This window comes from Temnothorax nylanderi, unplaced genomic scaffold (genome assembly GCF_030848795.1).
Source record: "Temnothorax nylanderi isolate EJ_2023f unplaced genomic scaffold, tnyl_v1.0 TNYL_tig0006_pilon, whole genome shotgun sequence".
In the NCBI taxonomy this organism is placed as follows: domain Eukaryota; kingdom Metazoa; phylum Arthropoda; class Insecta; order Hymenoptera; family Formicidae; genus Temnothorax; species Temnothorax nylanderi.
Genome location: NW_027249068.1, coordinates 1,912,345 through 1,933,826, shown reverse-complemented (window position 1 = coordinate 1,933,826; position 21,482 = coordinate 1,912,345). Strand labels below are relative to the sequence as shown.

Below are 21,482 nucleotides of genomic sequence, written 5' to 3'. Positions count from 1 at the left end.
TAACTTTCCAAGTCGCAGTTGCGGGAGAGAAATATTTTGCTTGCGCCGCAATTGCCGCGTTTCCATTGACACGAACAAACGCGGGCATCATTTTGGCGGCCGTCGAATATCAAAGTTCTAACCTGATTGCCGATTCGAATCTCCGTATTCTCGGTGAATTTCAAACGTTGCGAGCGTGGCACGAGCGACGGATTCGTCATAAAGCGAGAAGATCGGCGGAGGCCTTGACGAAGGTGCAGGCGAAGGCGAAGGCGAAGGCGGCGCGCGAGCGCGTTTCGTGTTTCGACGGCGCGAGGCGAGGCGAGGCCCGCCTTAGTAGCCCAGGCTCTCTGTTTGACAACTACGCGCGTATTTTGCGGCCGCGGCCGAGCGCGACCGACGCCGGCCGACGGCGGCCGAACAGGCAGCGGCCCGAGAGACCAACACAGACACGCGTCACACGGCGGCCCCGGTGTCCATGTTCCGTGCGCGTATAACTCGCCGTGTGTGGTGTGTGGTGTGTGTGTGTGTGCACGCGCGCGCGCGCGCGTATATCGGGAGAGCGTACATACGTCGGTGTATAGTGTACGCGAGAGAGTCGGTGCGCCTCTCGGCCGTGGGCACAAATCGCGAGTAAAATGGAAGCGGAATTTCGCTGCGAGGTTGAGGTCCGTCGTTGAAAACAGGTGAACATGGGAAGGTCCAAGTTTCCCGGGAAGCCGCCGAAGACGGCCACCAGGAAACGGATCAAGGTGCTGGGCCAGCCTGAGGCAGCGCAGAACGATCCGGTAACTGTCGCCGAGAACATCTACTACGGACTTTCCCTGTTCAACGAAACATTCGGCGACAACGAGAAGGTGAGGGGGAAAAAAAAGTCGTCGCGCCGAGGCGTCCGCCGTCGGCCGTTTGCCGTCGCCGTCGCCGTCGCCGTCGCCATCGCCATTCACCGTCACCGTCCCCGTCCCCGTCATCGTTCGTCCACCGTCGCCGTTGTCGTTGTCGTTGGCCGCGCCGAGGTCGCGCGAGATCGACGAGCGTCGCGTCCCGCGACGCACCGCGTCTCGCCGCTCGGCGCGTATACATCGTCCGGCGAGCGTCACGAGAACGCGAACGCGCATTCGGTGGACTCGCGATTACGCGGGCCGACAAGGAGCCTTGGCGCGGCGTAAGCGCGCGCGGGTTAACCTATCGGCGCTGGCCGATCGTCGAGCGGCAGGTGCGCGACGCCTTCGCGGCCTCTGTCCGTTACCTGCCGTTCGACGACTCGTTTCTCGCTTTAGCGTCACCTCCCCTTCCGTATGTCGGTCGAGCTGTAGCGATTTCTAGATGTTCTTGTCCTGGCCGCTCTTGGTACGGAGTATGTCAGTGTGACAAGCCTTCTGCTATTCTTGCTCCGTAACTTCTTGGCAGCCAGAAAGAATGTAGAATTGTCGGCACTTGCGAACGAGAGTCCGTTCAGTCTGTAGCAGACGAGTTGTCATTTGTCATGTAGATAAAGTAAACTTTGCTTACTAGTCACTTGTTTGTTTACTTTGGGCCAATTTCTTTTAGTGACACAAGTCGACACAAACATCCTTCTATCCTTCTTGGCATTCAATGAATAACAAAGACAGAACGACACTTGTGTCGACTTGTGTCACTAAAAGGAATTGGCCTTTTCATAACTTGAAGATTGGCACTTAAGTATAAAAACTTATATTGTAAGAATCGTATACATGTAGATTATAATTGTGGAGTAGTATGTCATTTTCAATACTCATACAGGTAATCTTTCCCCCCCAGGAACATCCACCGTTCCACGGATTTAGCACTAAAGAGGCTAATCTTTCTGCATCTTACATAAAAACACAGCAACACGATGCGGAGAAGACCAGCGATAAATTGCCGTCTGTCACAGTCGAAAATCTTGCACCACAGTCCAGCACGAAGAAGGACGTTACTGATGTTAAAAATTCTCCTACAAACATCGAAAAGAGCGCAGAGAAGCTTACCGACGCAAATCCAAAACCAGTCAAAGACATCACAGAACCAGTTACAAACCCGAATGCTAAACATACTCCAAAGATTCACAGAGCTAAGAGTCGTAAGAATTGTAAGAACGTTAAATTTTCGAATTACATGAAAAACCCGGTGCTAAAATCAGTGAACAACATCTTGGACCAGCATCAAAGAACCAGACAGTTACGTAATAGCACTGCGAAAAGATTGCTTCAAAGGGCAAAATCTAATGGGAGTAATACACGTAATTTGGTGGTGCAATCTGGAGAGAAGCCTAGCACAGTAAGAAAATTCGTTTTACCTGTTCGCAGCGTGCATTCGTCGAGAGTTATAAAGCCAAATAAGAGGTTCATCGAGGAATTGGAAGAAATTTCTGGTACGGAGCATAGCGAGAATGAAATTGGTATACACGTCAAAAAGTGTAAATTAAATTCGGATAAGCTCAGCGACTTGGAATCAAAATTGAAAGAGGATGCAGTTAGTAAGTTGTGTACAAAATTTAAAAATAAAGATGCAAGAGGCAAGCCAAAAAGGGTGATTCAAGGTGTAGACTCCAATGCCGAGATTATAACTCCATCAATAAAAAATACGGAGAAATCAGCGAATTCTGTACAAAACGCACAAATATCAAAACCCACTCATAGAGAAGTAAAGAAGTCTCATACTATATCATGTAAGAATAAAGTATCAAACGGCACATCCGACAGCTCTAATAATAATCAAGAATGCTCACAAAACTCGAGCAGGACGGCACAAACTGTGAAATCAACAATTCCCAGAAATCAGAAACAGATTTCTATTCCTACAAAAGTTCTTCCCGATTCCAATGTTCCACACTTCGAGTCTTCCAGAGTTCAGACGAGATCAGGAACTCAAAATGAAATAGCGAACGATTTAAGTAATCAGGCGAACTTTGAAAGTGGTGCAGGATTAACGGAAGATGGCTGTGCAGAAACTGAGGATCAGCCTGAAAATGGTAATAAGACTGTGGTTAGTACATTGAACAATTTTGAGACGGAAAACAATTTATCTGAAAGCGAAAGCGAGCACAGCAATCACTCAGAAGGCGAGCAATCCGAATTCAGCGGAATAAAACTCAATAGTGGCAAAGTTATATTAAGGAAAGCGAGATTAAAGTTGGATAACAAGTGTTTAGCTGGAACAGAAGGACCATTTTCAACAACAAGCACCAGTAATACCATGGGAGGAAGCACTAATTTAGGTATATATTTCTCATTTTATAGCAAATTTGATTGTAAACTGTTTTATGTAAACATTTACATCTCTAGCATAAAATTATCTTATAATTATGATTGTTTATCTTTCAGGCTTAACAGGAACTATAAAATGCGGTGTTTGCGGCGCAGTACGGTTTTATCGATTTGTGAAACAGGCGCGCAAGTTTGGCATTCACAGTTGCGAATCTTGCCGAAAGTTTATAAGCAAAATGATTAAACATCAGGCTTGCGCTAAATCCTCGAACAATGTTCTTCCCATTCTCAAGTGTCATAAAGGTGACGGTCTGTGTTTAGTCCCGCCTGTTGTGAGGAGTCAACAATGGAATCTCATGAGATGCGTTTATAAAGCCAGATGCCCGGCGTGTTGGTTGAAAATGTGTTTAAAATGTTACGACATTCCACCTGCCTTGAGGACAGGTTTAAACGCGTTGTTACCACCTTTAATGCGAGATCCTTTAACTATTTCTCTGCCGCTCAGTCAAGACGAGGATGGTCAGGGGCAAAATTTGGGCCCGTCTAAACTCAGTTGGCCTGCGGAAGACAGCTTGGAAAGAAATTTATTTAAGTCTGCCATGAGTTGGAGAAATTTCGAAATGGGACAGAAAACCAGTTATCAGGGTACTGGAGGCTTTTTCTATACGAAACCAGATAAATGTAAAACATCTTATTTTATTTTATAAATGCCTTTTTTTTAGATTGTATTGCTGTATATTTGTACTAACAACATGATTTTATTGCAGTTGATTCCTCGATGAGTATATCGCCTAACAAAAAACGGAGGAAAAATAACAGGATTAAAGTAAGGAAGAAAATTAAAAATCCAATACTTGCCTCTTCGACCGGTGGCCAACATTCACAACCTCTTAGACAAAGGCTCGAGTTGAAAGGGCCGAGAGTTAAGCACGTTTGTCGAAGCGCCAGTGTCGCGCTTGGGCAACCCATTGCAACTTTTCCCGCTGTAGACGCGAAAGAAGACAACGAACACGGCAAAAACATTCCAAAGACGTTGAAGGAAACCGAAAGAACTGAGAAGAGGGACGATATTACGAAAGACAAGGAAATGCAGAAGCATAATGAAGATAATAATTTAAATCTTAACGTTAACACGGCACAACAATCTCATTCGAGAAGGGGAAAACCGCAACAGAATTTATCAACGTCGCATTTTCCAGTGGTAAGATATCTTTCAGGCGTAATCGAGGGAAGTGATCTAAGTAGATACTGTATGAATATTCTGCCTTTTGTGGCATACTGAATGAGCTTATGTTACTTCATTTTTGTAGTATAAAATTGCTTTTTTATAACTAGTTGGTATTTCGTTTATTCGATTAAATGTAAAACTTATTTACAAACTTGAATTTAATGGAATTAAAGTAATGTAAATAATATATTTATTACAGGTGTCTAAGGCAGCTTTGGATACTGTATATACAGTTTCCATAGATTTCTGGGAGCAATACGATCCTTCTGAGGTCGGAGCGAAGGGTTTCGCCCTTATCGGTTCTGAGCTATTTCATATACCTGCTATTTGCTATCTGTGCGGAAGCGCCGGTAAAGAGCCAGTAAGTAACGTTTGAAATATCGTTCATAGGTGGATAACAAGTAGACATGTAATAGTAATGCGTTATGTCTCTTCGAGAACTGTCAACATAAAGATTATTCTTTACAGCTGATCCACTGTCAATGCTGTTGCGAGCCATACCATGCCTTCTGTTTGGAACCCAGTGAATGGAACGTTTGTGCGCAGCCAAACTGGTGTTGTCCCCGGTGTACGATATGTCAATCCTGCCATCTCAGATCCGGTCCGAAATTATCCTGCATTCGTTGTCGTCAGTCGTTTCATCATTCGTGTCTGTCAAAGTCCGGTGTTAGCTCTAGATTGTACAGTCCCGATCGACCTTACGTTTGTCAGAGCTGTATTAAATGTAAAAGCTGCGGTAGCGAGGGTGTCAACGTTCACGTTGGTAATTTACCTCTCTGCTCTATGTGCTTTAAGTTAAGACAACAAGGAAACTATTGTCCTTTGTGTCAGAGGTGTTACAACGAAAACGATTTCGACACGAAGGTGAGTATCTTCGCGATGATCTCGACGTAGAGTAAATTTACAAAATTTAACTTGTATCTACAACTCATATATTATGATTGCGCTATTTTAGATGATGGAGTGTAGCGAGTGTTCCTGCTGGGTACATGCCCGTTGTGAAGGCCTTTCCGATGAACGTTACCAGATACTTAGTTACCTGCCCGATTCGATCGAATTCACATGCAGCCAATGCTCTTCCAATTCGAATTCCTCTATCTGGAGGAATGCCATAGAAGCGGAGCTGAAGGCGGGTTTCATCGGCGTGATAAAATCTCTGAGTAAAAACCGCAAGGTTTGCACGGCTCTCAAGTGGAGTCCCAGAAAGGAGTGCCTCTGCAGGCCAGTTTCGAGCGTGAGAAAACTCGAGTTTCCCGAAGATAAGAGCGAGATGAACTGTGCGAAGGAAAACGAGGAATCGGAAGAGTGCAATGGCGACAAGTCCGCGGATACCGACTCGAATTCGAGTGCCAATTACAGGGATGGTATAAATAAGCTCGATTTGGAGGAACCTTCGATGGACGGTCCCGGTAGAAAAGGTCTGCGACGGCTACGACAGAAATTCCATCTAAAAGAATGCTCGGTTAGGGTGAAGAACTGTATTCCGAAGGACTCTCAAGACAACGAGAGAAAAGACTGGACAAATCAGGATTCGTCAGTATCTTCGAACGATGTCACGGAATGCCATTGTTCGGAGCAACAAATCATTGCGAGGCCCTCGCCCACTTTAATGTCTGTGAAACGTAAGGTGAATGGTAACGAGTACAAATCATTATCGCGATTTCATTGTGATATGGAGCACGTAATCAACTGCGTTGGTTCAAAGGATCTGTTAGAAACGTATCACGATATTTTACAAGAGGTCTTTCCATGGTTTACGCCGAAGGATTTTAAGAGCAGCGACGACAATGACGATATATTAACGCCTAGTAAAGACGTTAGCAAAGACACCGCTCTGACGACGAAGTTTGATGATCCTATTTTGGAGGCATGGAAAGAGGAGGTGATGAAAGCTCCGAAAGCGATCGCGGCGAAAACGGCGAATCTGTATAATATCCATGTCGAGGACAGCAGATCATGTTGTTTGTGCAAAGGCTTGGGCGACGGACATGAGACGAAAGAGGGCAGGCTGCTGTATTGCGGGCAGAACGAATGGGTACACGCAAATTGCGCGCTATGGTCAAATGAGGTGTTTGAGGAAATCGACGGCTCACTGCAGAATGTTCACAGTGCCATTTCGAGGGGTCGTTTGATCCGCTGCTCCGAGTGCGGCAAGAAGGGCGCGAGCATCGGATGTTGCGCGAAGAACTGCAGCAATACCTTTCATTTTCCATGCGCGAGAAACATCGGGCTCGCTTTCAACGACGACAAAACGGTATTTTGCATTTCACATTCGAATAGTCACGCTAACAAATCTCTGCAGAACGAGAACGAGTTCAGTTTGAAGCGACCGGTGTACGTGGAGTTGGATCGTAAGAAAAAGAAGTTTGCCGAACCCAACAAGGTCAAACTGATGATAGGTTCTTTGATGGTCGACTGTCTGGGCACGATCATTCCGGAATTCTCTGACACGACTGAGAAGATAATACCATGCGATTACAAATGCTCCAGACTTTACTGGTCTACAGTGAATCCATACAAGATCGTTAGATATTACATTAGAACTTATGTGCAGGTACATATGCCGGACGTCTCGTCCGACATGGAGAATAATATCACTATCGATCACAGCAAGGAGCGAGAAAAGGAAGAAGTGTCGATAGACGCGCAGAGAGTCGATTATTTGGCCGTCAAACAGACCTTAGATACGCTCATCGATATCGTGTGCAACAAAGAGGTTGATGAGAATTTAGCGGAGCAAAACAACACGGATCTTTTACCACCAGAACTGAAGGAGGCCATATTTGAAGATTTGCCGCACGATCTGTTAGATGGAATCTCCATGCAGGACATTTTTCCAAAGATGTCGTACGAGGATTTTTTAGCTATGGACTTGAAGAATGACGGTTCTTTCAGCACAGATTTGTTTAAGGATGACATGCTGTCGTCGGAGGTCGAAGAGACGATAAAGCCGTCAGAAAGCAAAATTTCCAAAATGGATTCATCTTTACTGGAATTGGGAGCGCACAATGATCTCTGGGTGCGATTGGAGGCGAAGACCGCGATGCAGGATCTCATGGACGACCTATTTAACTCAAAGAGCCAGAAACGCGGCGGCAGGGAGCTGAAACGATCCAAATCCGAGGTGATGTCGAATAATCCGTTGATTGTCGGCGGTCAGAGGCATCATCAACGTTCTTGTAGCCTCACCTGGAGCTGTAAACTCGACAACACCTATGGTTCTAACATAAAGAGGCGAAAATTGCCACGAAATCCATCCAGTACCAAGTCTAGCGAGACCGGTCTCATTGTTCTTGATGCGCAAAATGAACGAACGTCCATGTTCCATGAATTGAGGATCCCGGAGAGTATCATGGTTACTGTGGGAAGAGGAAACACGCCTAATATACTATCCGACTCCGTGCGCGAGTTGAAGTACTGCATTGAGGATTCTACTGGACTGAATCGTCGCATGTTGCCAGCCAGGGACGACGCAAAAGAGCACAAGAGACTGTTCTGGCATCCGAGACAGCAGCAACCACGAATAGTGCAGGTCGACGGATCGGCTGACGCTAATAGCGCCAGCGAGTGCAGTTCACCAGAGTACAACGCCGAGGAGAAGAACACGAACCTGCAAACGTCCGAATCGATCCCGCAATTGGACGGCATTGACGATGAGCACTCATCTGACGGGGGCGAGCCGATCGCGGAACAGGACCTTGGTTCATACGTGCGACCTTCAAATCTTTTACACTCAAAACGTTTCTTCGGCTTCATCAGATCGCATGTGTCAAGTACCTGTGACAAGTCACAGAAGACGAAGAGTGGCAGTGATAACCTTACGATCGCACCGACCGCCAGGTGCACCTTGCACAAGGCGGGAGTCTTGTTCAAGGAAAAGAATCTCAAGATGAATTTACAGATCCCGCAAGTGGATGGTGCAGGTGATATCTCGAGCGACGACGAGTGCGTCTCGTCACAACACATGATGACGCATGAGAGGCTGATTCGTACCTCATACGAGTCGTCGCCGTTCGAGCACATCGAAGTCACCTGTAAGAGGTGTGCTCGCACGTACCGCAACGAGGAGAGTTACAACCGTCATCTAGACAATTGCGACTCTATGATTACCAGCGATAGCGACTCAGAGACCATGGATAACAAGCTGGCGTCGCCAGAGTCGGGATTCTCACCGAACATGGGCTCGCCGCAATTCATCACGCTTTCACCGTCCGAGGGCCATACTCTGACAACTGATTACACGGACATCCAGGCAACGTCACCCATCGAGGCGTCTGTGGCATCACCCCATCCGAGTATCCAGATCGAGCCGATTGCTCAGGCGATTATCACGCCGCAGATCCATGCGACACATGCCACCGTCGAGACCGTGCACCAGACAGTATTAACGTCCAACGATGTGATCGTACAGACTCAGTACACTCGTAGGACCACCACCCTGCCGAACCCAGCAGTATTACCTCCTCAGGAAAGCACGGTGCAGATAACGGAGATCACAGACCCGCCGTCCGTCTCCAGCGATTCTAACGTTACGGCGCACGGCATGGTGAACACGCCAATGAATTCGCCGGACAGTACGAGCTCGCAGACCGTCCCAAGCCCGGAGATGTCGCCCAATTACTCGTCCATGGGCGTGCAGACCGCGCAGGAGTCCGCGCAGACAAACGCACAGATTGCCCGAGTCCCCTCTAAGTCGAAAAATTTACGGATGGCCAGGCCCAAGGCCAAGAGCGTCAAGTCGCAGCAACATGTTCTGAAGAACGTGATGCAGGCACCGCATAATGCCGCGCACAATGCCAGATTCCAACCGACGGCGATGACGAACACCCCCCAGGTAATCCAGCTACATCAGGCTAACCAGAGACCGCCCACGGTGATCCTTCAGCAAGTGGCATCGCCAGGCATCGTGTCTGCTTACGTGGAAGCACTACAGCAGCAATCCGGCCAAAACTTACAATACATCACGACGATAGGCGGCGGACAGCACGAGACCGGCTTCAAACCGCAGCTGATCGCTGCGAATCCCTTAGTGCCGGGCACCTACATACAGGCACCGTCCACCGACAATCTATTGGCGCTGCAGAATGGCGGTATATCGATATTGCCGAGTGTGCAAATCGCGCAAACACAGCCTACAGTATTGGGTACTATCATACAACAACAACCTAGTGCGATCCAATGTGGCGTTATATCGTCGGAGCAGCTGCTGTTGAGCTCCACGCCCACCCTGGAAATGTTTACCGACCCAACTGGTGGTATGTTCGTGTCGAATCAACCGATGTACTACGGCTTGGAAACGATCGTTAGCAACACCGTGATGTCGTCTAGCCAGTTCATGGCCGGCACCGTGCCACAGGTATTGGCTAGCAGCTACCAGACGACAACACAGGTGTTTCAAGCGTCCAAGCTGATGGAGCCCATCGTGGATGTGCAAGCTGTGCCGGGCGTGCCTACTGTGACGACGATGCAGAATGTATCGAGCATGCCGAACATGTCTGGTGTACCCAACATAACCGGCGTGCCTAACATAGCGAGTGTGCAAGGCGTGAGTGGTATGTCCAACGTGTCCGGAGTACCTTACGTGGTGGTGAATCAGTCGGCGCCGCCGCTGCCACCGGTACCAACAGCAGCTCCGGCACCACCCGCGCCAGTACCAGCATTGGTATCGGCATCGGTACCAGCACCAGCATCGATACCAGCACCAGCATCGATCTCAGCACCAACGCTATCAGTGGAACCAATCGCGACGCCGCCGCAGATCAACATTTCTGCCACGTCCCAAGAGCGAGTTTACGGTGGCGTCGCGTGTAGCGCCGTGTCACCGGTATCGTGTCAAAATACGAGCATAGAGCATCCGATGGCATCGATTCAGGTGGCGGACGTGTGCTCGTCGAACGCGGTGACACCGACAAAGCTATCACCGCCGTCGGCACCGCCACCGCCACCGCCACCTTATGCGATGCCGATGATTCCCCGCGTCGCTGTGAGACCTAGTCCGGTCGCACATTCGGTCCAGGCGAATCACGGAGCCGCCTGGAAGATCACCGAGTCGTTGTTCGGCACGGAGCAACCGATGAGCAACAGCGTGCGGCCGTACTTCGACTCGAAGCACGTATCGGAGAACACCAGCATGATCAAATCCAGCTTATCATCGTCCAAGATACCGCCGCTATCGAATCATTATGTCACGCAGAGAAATCTAATTGTAAATAACAAGTCCAACCACGATGTAAATAGCATGCATAAGAGCTACAGCGGCGGTATCGCGTTGAGTCCGAACTCTGCAAACACGAACGTCAACAGTAACGGCCCGATCGTCTCCAATTCCAGTCCCGTGCAGAACAAAATCACAGTGCCGACGAGCAACATGCCGACCAGTCGACCGATGAACAGGGTGCTGCCGATGCAGGCGGTGACGCTCAAGCAGGATCCGGCGAAGAAGGATGACTTGGCGATCGAAGAGCCGACGAAACCGGTGATCAAGCCAGCCGAGCCGGAAATTGTGGAACCGAGGAAGGAAATCACCGAGCAGATCGTACAGATAGAGAAACCTGAAACCGTGCTCGACGACATCAGCGACAGTATCAAACTGAATACGGAGGCTATAGAGAAGGTAAAGGAGAATCTCAAACTGGAGCTCGACAAGGAGAAGCTGCAGAACACCTCGTTGAAGATAGTGCTGCAGAAGCAGTTACAGGACGGTTCTTACAAGATCACGCGCAACATGAAGGCGGTCACCCAAAGTAAAAAGACACCGCAGGTGACATCCGTGGAGATATTGCCATCGAAGCAGGTACCTCAGATCGCGTCGTTACAACTGCTGCCGATCAAGACGTTCACGCTCAAGGCGAACAAGCTCGAGGATAAGATAAAGCCCGTGGACGCGAAGGTGAACATACTTAAGGCGAAGGCGCCGCCCGTAGCGGTCAAGAAACCCAGAATAGTGACGAAGTCGATCAGGCCGCTGCGAAGCGATCCGCAGCAGAATCTACCGCTGGTGCAGAAGAACTGCTCGAAGGGACCGATCCTGATGTACGAGATCAAGTCGCAGGACGGTTTCACCCATACCGCCTCGTCTATGACCGAGGTCTGGGAGACGGTGTACCAGGCGGTGCAGAATGCGCGCAAGGCCCACAACCTGCCCCCGCTGCCTCACAACCCCTTGTGCGAGAGTCTTGGCTTGGAGAACAATGCGGCCATTTACCTGATCGAGCAATTGCCGGGCGTCAACAGATGCAGCAAGTACAAGCCCAAATTTCATACTCTGGCGCCGCCGAAACCCGACGAGATGGAGAACGATTTGCCGGCGGCGTGCGCCAACGGGGCGGCACGAGCGGAGCCTTTCAAGGGCAGAAAAGTGCACGACATGTTCAGCTGGTTGGCGTCGCAGCACAGGCCGCATCCTAACATAATTACAATATCGGAAACGGAATCGAGGTAAAAGTTCATTGCATATGCACAGACGATGTAAACAAAGTTGCGCTTTTATTATTGTTTCTTGTAAATTAATTTATAATTTCTGATATATTTAATTATCAATATGAATTTTAATGGCATTTCCGCGTGGTCTTGTGCACCACCGATGTGATGCATTTGCATTTATATTAACAATCGCGTATCATTTTTTGATATACACAATATACATTATACACTGAATGTAAGTTGTATTTCTCTGGATTATACATAGAATCTGTAATATTTCAGATAAAAAAAAAGTAAGCGCCGTTGTTAATTTATTCAATAGAGTATAGAGCATTGTGATGAATGTTTCAGGCGAGCCGTGAGTACCAATTTGCCCATGGCAATGCGCTTTAGAATACTTAAAGAAACATCAAAAACATCTGTCGGTGTGTATTATTCTCACATACATGGTAGAGGACTGTTTTGTTTGAGAGATATCGAGCCTGGTGAAATGGTCATTGAATACGCCGGTGAAGTAAGTAGCAAACAACTATTCATAAATATTAGGGGGTCATGTCGCGATATTTATAACCGATATCGCTATTACTATTATCATTATTGAAATTATTATCATTAGGTTATTCGATCTTCCTTGACCGACAAAAGAGAAAAGTACTATGACAGCAAGAACATAGGCTGTTACATGTTTAAAATCGATGATCATCTAGTTGTTGATGCTACTATGAAAGGCAATGCAGCTAGATTTATCAATCATTCGTGCGAGGTATGAGACATTCCTTTCTTTTTCCTTTTACCAAGAATTTACCTAATAATTTAAATTGACAAAAGCTTTTATTACTTAATAACATTGTTACTTGTATCAATGTTTTTAAATATATAAAAAAGTGTAATTATCTTAAATTTCATTATGTACAATTTGATTACACAATATATAATCAAGCGTTAAGTTAATATTAATATCGTATGTAATCGTCACGTACGATAACATTACATATACATGATACATTTAAATTTCTGCGATAAACATTGTATTATATGAAAATCTATACGTTACAGCCAAACTGCTACTCGCGAGTGGTGGACATCCTAGGTAAGAAACACATACTGATTTTTGCTCTTCGTCGCATCATTCAAGGGGAGGAGTTGACGTACGACTACAAATTCCCATTCGAGGATATCAAGATCCCGTGTACTTGCGGTTCTCGCAAATGTCGCAAATACCTCAACTGAGACTGCGTATATACAGCTTATCCTAAGCAGCCGACCGATGACAAAGAAATGAAATATGTGCTATAATTGCGCGCGCGCTTTCGAATAGGATTCGTTTTATTGAATGTTATTCATTTTACTCATCATCAAACTATTTTCAGAGATTGCAGCTTTTTATTACTATAAAAGAACATAGATTATACATTTTAAATATTAGAAGGCCAGACGTAATACGCGAAGCGCACGGCGGTTACGACATTGTTACTTTAGACAGCTACGTTCCTGTAGTTGATTTAACTGGGGGGTATATATACACGTATACCTATAGCAATAAACCATTCGAGTATGTCCCGCTTTCGTATCGTATCCGACAAAGTCGTGCGTTTTACTACGCGCTTCAGACTTTTGAAAGTGTTACTTTATTCACGCCTGTGCTTTCTCGCACGACTTTTAGACTCTACCTATTATCTACTATATTGAGGCTTAAGTGTACAAGTTATCTTACACTTTACACTAAATGCGAGTGCTCCTTAGTTCGCATAATTCCTGTGCATCTTGCACGAGATGGATCTCTCGATGATTTAATCGGGTTTGAAAACAAACTCTTCCCCTTATAGACGAGCGTGTCGATGAAAATGGAAAATGGTCTCGCGAGAGTATAATAAGAAAGCGACGGATTTTCGATATAATGATCGCAGCTTTCATAAAGCCATTTATATTTCTTTCGAGTGTCGCAAGATAAAAACATAAATGACATAAATAATCGTGTACAAATGATCTTATCAAACGCGTGAACATAAAATAACGCGACAATTGTATATTTAAATGATTTGTGTAAATTTTAAATTTAGTGTACAGTGTATGACTAACTTCGTGACATTTCATGTCTGCTGTAGGGCCAGATTTCAAATGTTTTTGTAAAATATGTAATTGTTAGACTAGATATATCGTCTTTGATGTAAGTACAGCAAACCAGTTTTAACTTAAGTTAGGAATGTAGGCATTAAGGAGAGAGATAGAGAATGGCAAGTGAGAACAGTCTCCTGTAGCAGGATATTGTTCGAAGGTATACCTACTTTGGCAGACATTGATACAATTTTTATTATTTACGTGGCGTCATTGCCGAGAGGATATTTGTTTTTCAGATCAAGTTTTATTTATTCGCACGTGAAAATGAAGCGAGCTCGAGTTATTATTTGCCTTCTTGGTTTTTTTCCTTTTTGTACATTTTTTAGCCGTTGCATCTATATTTGTGCTTCCACCTTGCCAAGATCCACGGTTCATCGAGTTTATTATCCGAATTCTATTGTCCGAATGATACGATATTTTGTTTGACGATTATTTAGTAGAATCGCTAATAGTTTTCAATAATCCTTTTAAAAGAATTTCTATCAAAAATCCAGTTTGTTCGTTCAGACCGACGAAGATTTTTGCATTGTTTGAGATAAACGTCTCCGGGTACGTTTCCGGGGAACGTTTGTGATATTTTCCCATAATGGGAAATATATTAGAGATGCTTTTACATAGGAATATATATTTTACATTTTTACGGATATATATACATACATATACCATGTATTCCGTACCAATATCCTTCTGTGAAGTCCAGTTTTGCCTTACTTTTACATGTACCTACGCTTTCACCCGGTGATAGACTTAGATATATATTTACGCAAATGATATTTTATATTCGAAACTAACACAACCGCAACACGGCGTGGCACGGCGCCCTCCGACACAACTACGACAATGTATTTTAGCGCGATTAATCAATTTCTGCCGAGGTGGTAGTCCCTTAAATTTTGGTGCTCCATGGACACCGTTAAGTGCACTTTTCATGAAAAAATGGCCTAGAGTAAGAGATAGTAAGATTGCAGTGCGGAAGTGTTTGATAATAATAAGAAATGCGTTATACGAAGAATATTGATCGTGAATTATTTAAAGAGGTAATATAAAGGGGTGAAATGGTGGCAGGAGCGCATTATTTGAGCACGCGAATAATGTCAGACGTGCGATTTTAATCGGCCTGGTTTGGTACAAAGCGCGTACGCTGAGTTGTAAAAAGTTATGAAAAACGAGGGAAAACGGAAACCTGTTCTGGTCACGTGAAATTGCCATTTTTTAGATATTTTGTGAATCTTTTTTTTTTTATATTACGATTACCGATAATTAATAACTATTATATTCGAGGATGAATATTGTTAATATAATGATAATTAATTTTAATCTGTACATGAAAAGTAATACGACTAGTAAGGATGGTAACTTACTTGAAAATATAACAATGTTAGATATTTTATTGATATTTATTGATTATGAACGAGATGGTATTAGGGTTGACGGAAAAAAAGTACTAACGTAAAACTTGAAAACGATGTAGGACCGGTGCACATATATGGTAGTCACATTGATATATTGACGCGGATACAAGAATCAGAGATCTTTTCTTTTCTTTCTAGCAAACGAGCAAGCGTGTATTCTTCGATTCGATTACAGCCTCCTGGAGCGTAACGCTACGGACGTCAGAATTAATTTCGGCTTTACAAAGTGTATACTCCGTAGGCATACATACCATGTAACCCGATTTTCACATCGCTATGTATTATGATTGTAAACTGTAGGCTATCCATCATCGATTTCATTTCTACACTCGCGAATAGACTTAAATTCTCAACACATTGTTCTCTTCTCATTTGTTATCACCGACGACTTCTGTAAAGTATCCACGCGAGTACTTCGGGCAAAAAGGTGGAACAGTTTGAGCGTGTGCTTGTGGCAAGACACAAAAAGTGTGCGAGAGAGAGAGAGAGAAAAAGAGATTTTTACTTGTCTCCCGATAATCCTTGCCTGGTGAATGCGAACGAATATCTATATCGGGTGCTTTCTGAAACATACTCTGTGTCTTTTTGAACTCTACTCTTTAAACTGCGTGGAAAGGGCGTAAGACCCATCTTAGTATTACGCATACAGCCTTCATCATCATTATTATTATTATTATCGCTATTAATTATAATCTATACACACATAAAAAAAAGGAGAAAGAGAGAAAGAGAAAGCATAATACATCACTACTCAAGTCACTCGTATATTTGGGCACATTTAAGCACCGTTTGTTTACTACACCCATCAGCACCTTTCAAAAATAACGCTGCGTGTAAGAAAAAAAGAAAAAAAAACGACGAACATCCGAAGAACGGTACGACGAATAAACGTGTAGTCTAACAATAATTAAAGAAAAAAAAATGATACTAATGTATAGATGTAATAGGTAGATCGTTTCTCTCCGACTTTTACGCATGTTTTACCTCTCGACAAGACGGACTCGCTCCGAACGGGCGTCGCGTTGTTCCCAGCGTTGCGTTTAAAATTGCGAGTGATTGTGTTACTTCGCGGAAACGATGAGCGCGCGGCGCGTATTACCGCGTTCTCGGGACGCGACGCGACGGTTTCGGCGCACCGTCACGCCAATTGCGATCTCTCACAACCGGGAATTTCGTCTCATCGTGCACTTTCGATCTATTTCTTTATTTTCTCTTCTCGAGAGAAGGATAAGCTGAGGAGATTTAAAATATTCTTACGATTTAAGGGATTAGAGGAGAAAAAAAGGGGAGAAAAATTGAAATGTAAAACGCTTCTTAAGACGTGTATAAAACTACTATTCTAACGTTTAAACGGAGTGTAGAATTTTGAAATATTGTACTTGTTTAAAAAGAAAAGTAAGAGGGGAAGGACGGAAAATAACGATTACTGACAAACTCGGTACGGCGGTACGAAAGGGAAAAAGAAAAATTGAAAAAATTGTCTGTGATTATCAGTCATAATAATCTTTAGGTCGACATATTTTTTAGAGAATATTTTTTAGGAAATTACAAAATTTACGATATATCCCTATTATTGATATGATATTGGATCAGACACGCGCTATACGCATAATAATATTAAAAGTGAAATTGAGGAAAAAAAAAGAATGATGAACTGTAAAAGTTGCAAACTGTTTAAATAGAGTTACAAAATAGTTGAGATTCGATGGCTGTTGTAAAATATTCAGTGTTTGGACAAATAATTATTAAAAAAAAAAAACTATTTATAACTAATATCGAAGTACGGTAATATTATTATATCGCATATTACAGTAGCGTTTTTATCCCTTCTTGCGTTTGCATATTTATGACGGACATAGGTTGTAGGGAGAGAAAGAGAGAATTTTCGGTGAACGGTGGCCCGGACCGAGCAAAACTCACTCTCGCGATTAAAAAATGAGTGCGATTAAATGAACGAGGAAACGAAGTTGCGGAAACGAATCCGAAGGGGGAGAGGGGTGGGACGGGGGGGGGGGAGGTACGAAGAGGGAGGGACAGGGGGCATTTGCCACACGTTTTTTGCGTGTAAATTGTCGTTATCAATCCATCTACTTATCGTAGAGAACTTATGAAGTTTAATCGTAATATCTACATTAACCAGAAAAAGGTACGCGTACCGCATAGGAAAGGAAAACACATAGCCGCTTTCATCACAGGACACATACACGTACATACACACACGGAAAAAGATACACACAGATATTGCCCATGTTTTGTAATTAAATGTTTTGTTAGTATATATTATACGAGAAAATTAACAAAATAAAAACACAAGTGGAAATATGAGAGAAACATGTGCGTGTTGTACATTTTGCTGTGCGCGACGTATATTCCTCTCTTTTGCGTAGGAGCGTAATTTGTGTGCGCCAATGTCGACATGTGCGGCAAACAACATTGTCGACATTGGCTGCGTTCGCTTTGGGCGCTTTCCTGCTGAAAGCGTCAGTCGATCTTTATTGCTCATTACACGTTGAAAAAAGATGGAGTGATGCTTTCAGCACGAAAGCACCCAAAGCGAACGCAGCCATTGTCGTTACAGACCGATGCCTTCGATATCGGTCTCAAATGCCGGGTTCGCGCAAATTAAAATCACATCAGAGCCCGCAACCATGCGAAATGTCAATTCCTCTTGGTTCTGAGAATTCAACGCGAATCGAGGAAAAATGTATCATTAGAATTACTTGGTTCTTAATTTATTACGTGAAAGCTTCTCGGGATTCATGTTGAAGAAACAAGCTTTCTCAGTGTTTTTCTTTTAATTATATCGGCATATTTTTGAAATTATACTTCGTATAAGTTAATTTTGCTTGGAGTTTTCGAAATTAAAAGTAAAATTGTTAAAGAAATATAATGGAATTCAGATTAAATATTTGACGGAAGAGGTCAGTGATCCGAAAGATTCTTGCGCAACAGAAGGGCAAGACCGATCCTCTGCCAACGTTCATTTTACAACTGCCTCAGGATTGATACTTTTTGTGCAGTAAAACTCGCGGCGGGACGAGTAATAACAGAAACGCTACACCGTCTCGTATAATTACGGGGACGTGCGAAATTCGCGGAGCGGATTCGCCATCGAGGAGCGTCAGCGAGGAGTCCTTCTCGCGTGCGAGACGCACGCACTCGCCCGATCGTCCTCCGCGATTATCACAGCGACGCGCCTCAACGAGATCGCGCGCACATACGCACATACGTGTGCAGCCGGGAGAGAATTCGCGGCCGTCAGAGTCCGTGTGTCTCGTTAGTCTCAAATATCGCCGGGGCGCGCAATTAGTCGCGAGAGACGCACACAGCGACCAATCTTAATTATCTCGCTGCGTCTCGTTCCCACGAGCGAACGGAGCGAAAAAGGCGACGAGCGTCGCGTTTCGTTCGACGACGCGTCGCGGTCGCGCCGCCGCCGCACCGTCCCGTTGTGGCTCGCGCTTTTTTAACCGTGTGTGAGAATTTTTTCGCCCACACGTTTATAGGTACAATTACGTGCGTGCGTGCGTGGTCGAGTCACGCGCGAACGGTCACGGCGAGTACGGCGAATACGGCGATGCGTCATGGCACGGACGACGCGACGCGACGCGACACGGGTCGCGGCCGGCTGCGCCTCTCCGTCTCTCTCCGAGGAAATACGCGACGCGTCGCACGCATTTTACGCGCGTTGCGTCCACGTTGGACGCGCGGCGGCAAGCCGCGAGCTTACTCACCGCGCGAAACAAACAAACGCATACACGATGAATCGCGGGACGCGCGTTTATTTACGTTTTTTTTACTTCGCAACTTCGCGCAACTTAACGCGCGTCCAGGACGTCCACCAGCCATGGAGAGAAGATACATGAGACTTTGAATCCGTTCTTTAGGTGAATAACGCATTTTACATGGCGAAAATATATGATGGTTTTTCGCAGAAGAATTAGTCGACCGTTTGGATGGATATTTTCAATATGTTGCTTAACCCTTTGCTGTGACGCGTAGTTTTCCCTTTCATACACAACAACGCCGCCGTCGGCGTCGTCAGGATAAAAATGTGAAACAAATATAAAAGAAATTAAATTTCGCAAAACATACATAAAACCGTCCGCTATGCGATGACTCTTTCAAAAAATCGACGCGCTGTTTACTGACTTTGGAAAATATATACAAAATTTACACAATGCTATTATCAGACTACCGAGATCCAGTCCGGACCGTAAGTGTGTCTTTCTCTCTAATTGATTGCATATCATATCAGTCCTGTTTCACTTATTAATATTACTTTTTCAAAGGATTACGAATACATATCTAAAAATGTAAAAATTAGTTGCCTTTATCGCGAAGTATCAATTTGTTTAAATTATTTAACTTGAATCTCGACGATTGATTCTCTTCTTCTTCTACACATTCGTCAGAGAACGCGCGTGATGCAGTTATTTCGATCTTCCGGCAACGCGCGTGACCGGCAACACCGGCATGACCGGCATCTTGGCCGTCATCGCGCCGGTCGCGCCGACCGCGCCGACCGCGCCGACCGCGCGGCGGCGTACGTACAGTGGAACGTTCTGCATTTGTTTACACGCAAATTACTTGCCTCGCTTTATCCCCCGCTCGCCGACCCCCGCGCGGTCGACATAACTCACCGTGACGGATTCAATGGAACGCCCGTTAAAACAAATGCAGTTTTGATGCGCCGCGTTCCGCGGGATGTGTTCTGCATTCTGCGTCCAGGCGTGATTTACCCTGAAGACACCGTACGCGCTTTACGCATTTCGAGCGTGGAGCGGACCAGAAATAGCCGAGCGAACGCACGCGAAAAGATTGAAGGGAGAATTATATTTGATCGAGAGGAATTTCAACGTAAATCTTAAAAAATAAGAAAAGAATGCGATCGATACGCGCGCGTGTCCTATAGTTAAAAAAAGATTTAGATTTTTAATCATCGGGCGTCGCGTCGGTTTGATATTAATTTGTGAATTAAACGAATGTGTTATATATTGCATATACACGTATCCTCTTACTCACAATAGTTTTATATTTATAATGATTTGTAATCTACGCAAAACGTATGCGTAACAAGTTAAGAATAGGGAACAGTTGGCCGGTGAATCAATGTTCGTTGAGTCGCGGAAATTAATAACAAAAGAGTGATCGATATACATATATTATTTGAATGAAATTGTCTCCAAGTTCGTATAAAAATAATATTATCTCTTTATTACAAACATATCTCACAATTAATGGAAAATTTTTGTCTGTTATGCAATTAGACACGCAATATATTTATCTCAATAATATAATAGGTATTAATCAAATCTATTATGAAGAAACGGCGTAATCGGCGTTCTAATACAGGTTTGTTAAAGAAAATGCTTGAAATGTCGGCTGTAACGTACGCGCTATAGCGCGTTTTAAAATAATAACGTATTAGTAAACATCAGATCGTGTAAGAAAATATTGTACGTTAGAGCGAAAAAACAGGCACTTTGAACATTTTCGTTAATTTACTTCTGACAGGATCACGTGAGAATAAAGCCTAAAGGAATCTATATTCATCGACGTTTCTCCCTAAAGCGTCGACAGGTAAGAATGAAAGGAAGGGTAAGATTGGTAAGAATCATCCTATATAAAGTATCTCTGCGTGTGGATGGTAGCCCGCTCGTTCAATCGAGCTTTCAAAATCGCACGCGCGCGGAATCCTATTTTAAATTCTTCCATCATTATCTCCATCTTAAATTAAATCCACGCGCAGCCCGGTCCGTTTATAAATCACTAGATTCATGGATCCGCGGATTCTCGCTATACGCCTGTATCTTCCCGCATTCCTCGATCCCTCCTCTCTCTCTCTCTCTCTCTCTCTCTCTCTCTCTCTCTCTCTCTCTCTCTCTCTCTTTCTCTCTTTTTTTGATTCTGGCAGCCGGCAGCCGAAATCGTCCAAATTACGCGACGACTAGTGCGCCAAGGAACGCGAGCGCGCAAAACGTATAAGCGTCCCACACGTCTCCGTCGCTTTCCGCCACCCTCGCGATCGCCCGTCCTTACGTCACGATTGTTCTGTTCGCGCCTCCGCGCGCAAGCGGATCTCGCTCGAAAGCGCGCGCGGCCGCTCCGTCG

General features: G+C 44.8%; 1 protein-coding gene across 2 annotated transcripts; it reads left to right on the top strand.

Moving 5' to 3' along the window:
• Window positions 1-383: 383 nt before the first annotated feature.
• On the top strand, window positions 384-17,699 carry Trx (histone lysine N-methyltransferase trithorax). Of its 2 annotated transcripts, none has more exons than XM_071716435.1 (10): window positions 384-767; window positions 1,762-3,199; window positions 3,306-3,869; window positions 3,956-4,389; window positions 4,616-4,777; window positions 4,885-5,280; window positions 5,372-11,853; window positions 12,190-12,352; window positions 12,455-12,601; window positions 12,895-17,699. In XM_071716435.1, exons 1-10 carry the CDS (start codon window positions 672-674, stop codon window positions 13,066-13,068), a joined length of 10,056 nt encoding a protein of 3,351 aa, XP_071572536.1. In that variant the 5' UTR covers window positions 384-671; the 3' UTR covers window positions 13,069-17,699. The 2 variants fall into 2 exon arrangements, with proteins under 2 accessions (XP_071572536.1, XP_071572526.1); XM_071716425.1 differs by having other exon boundaries at window positions 384-836.
• Window positions 17,700-21,482: the final 3,783 nt, after the last annotated feature.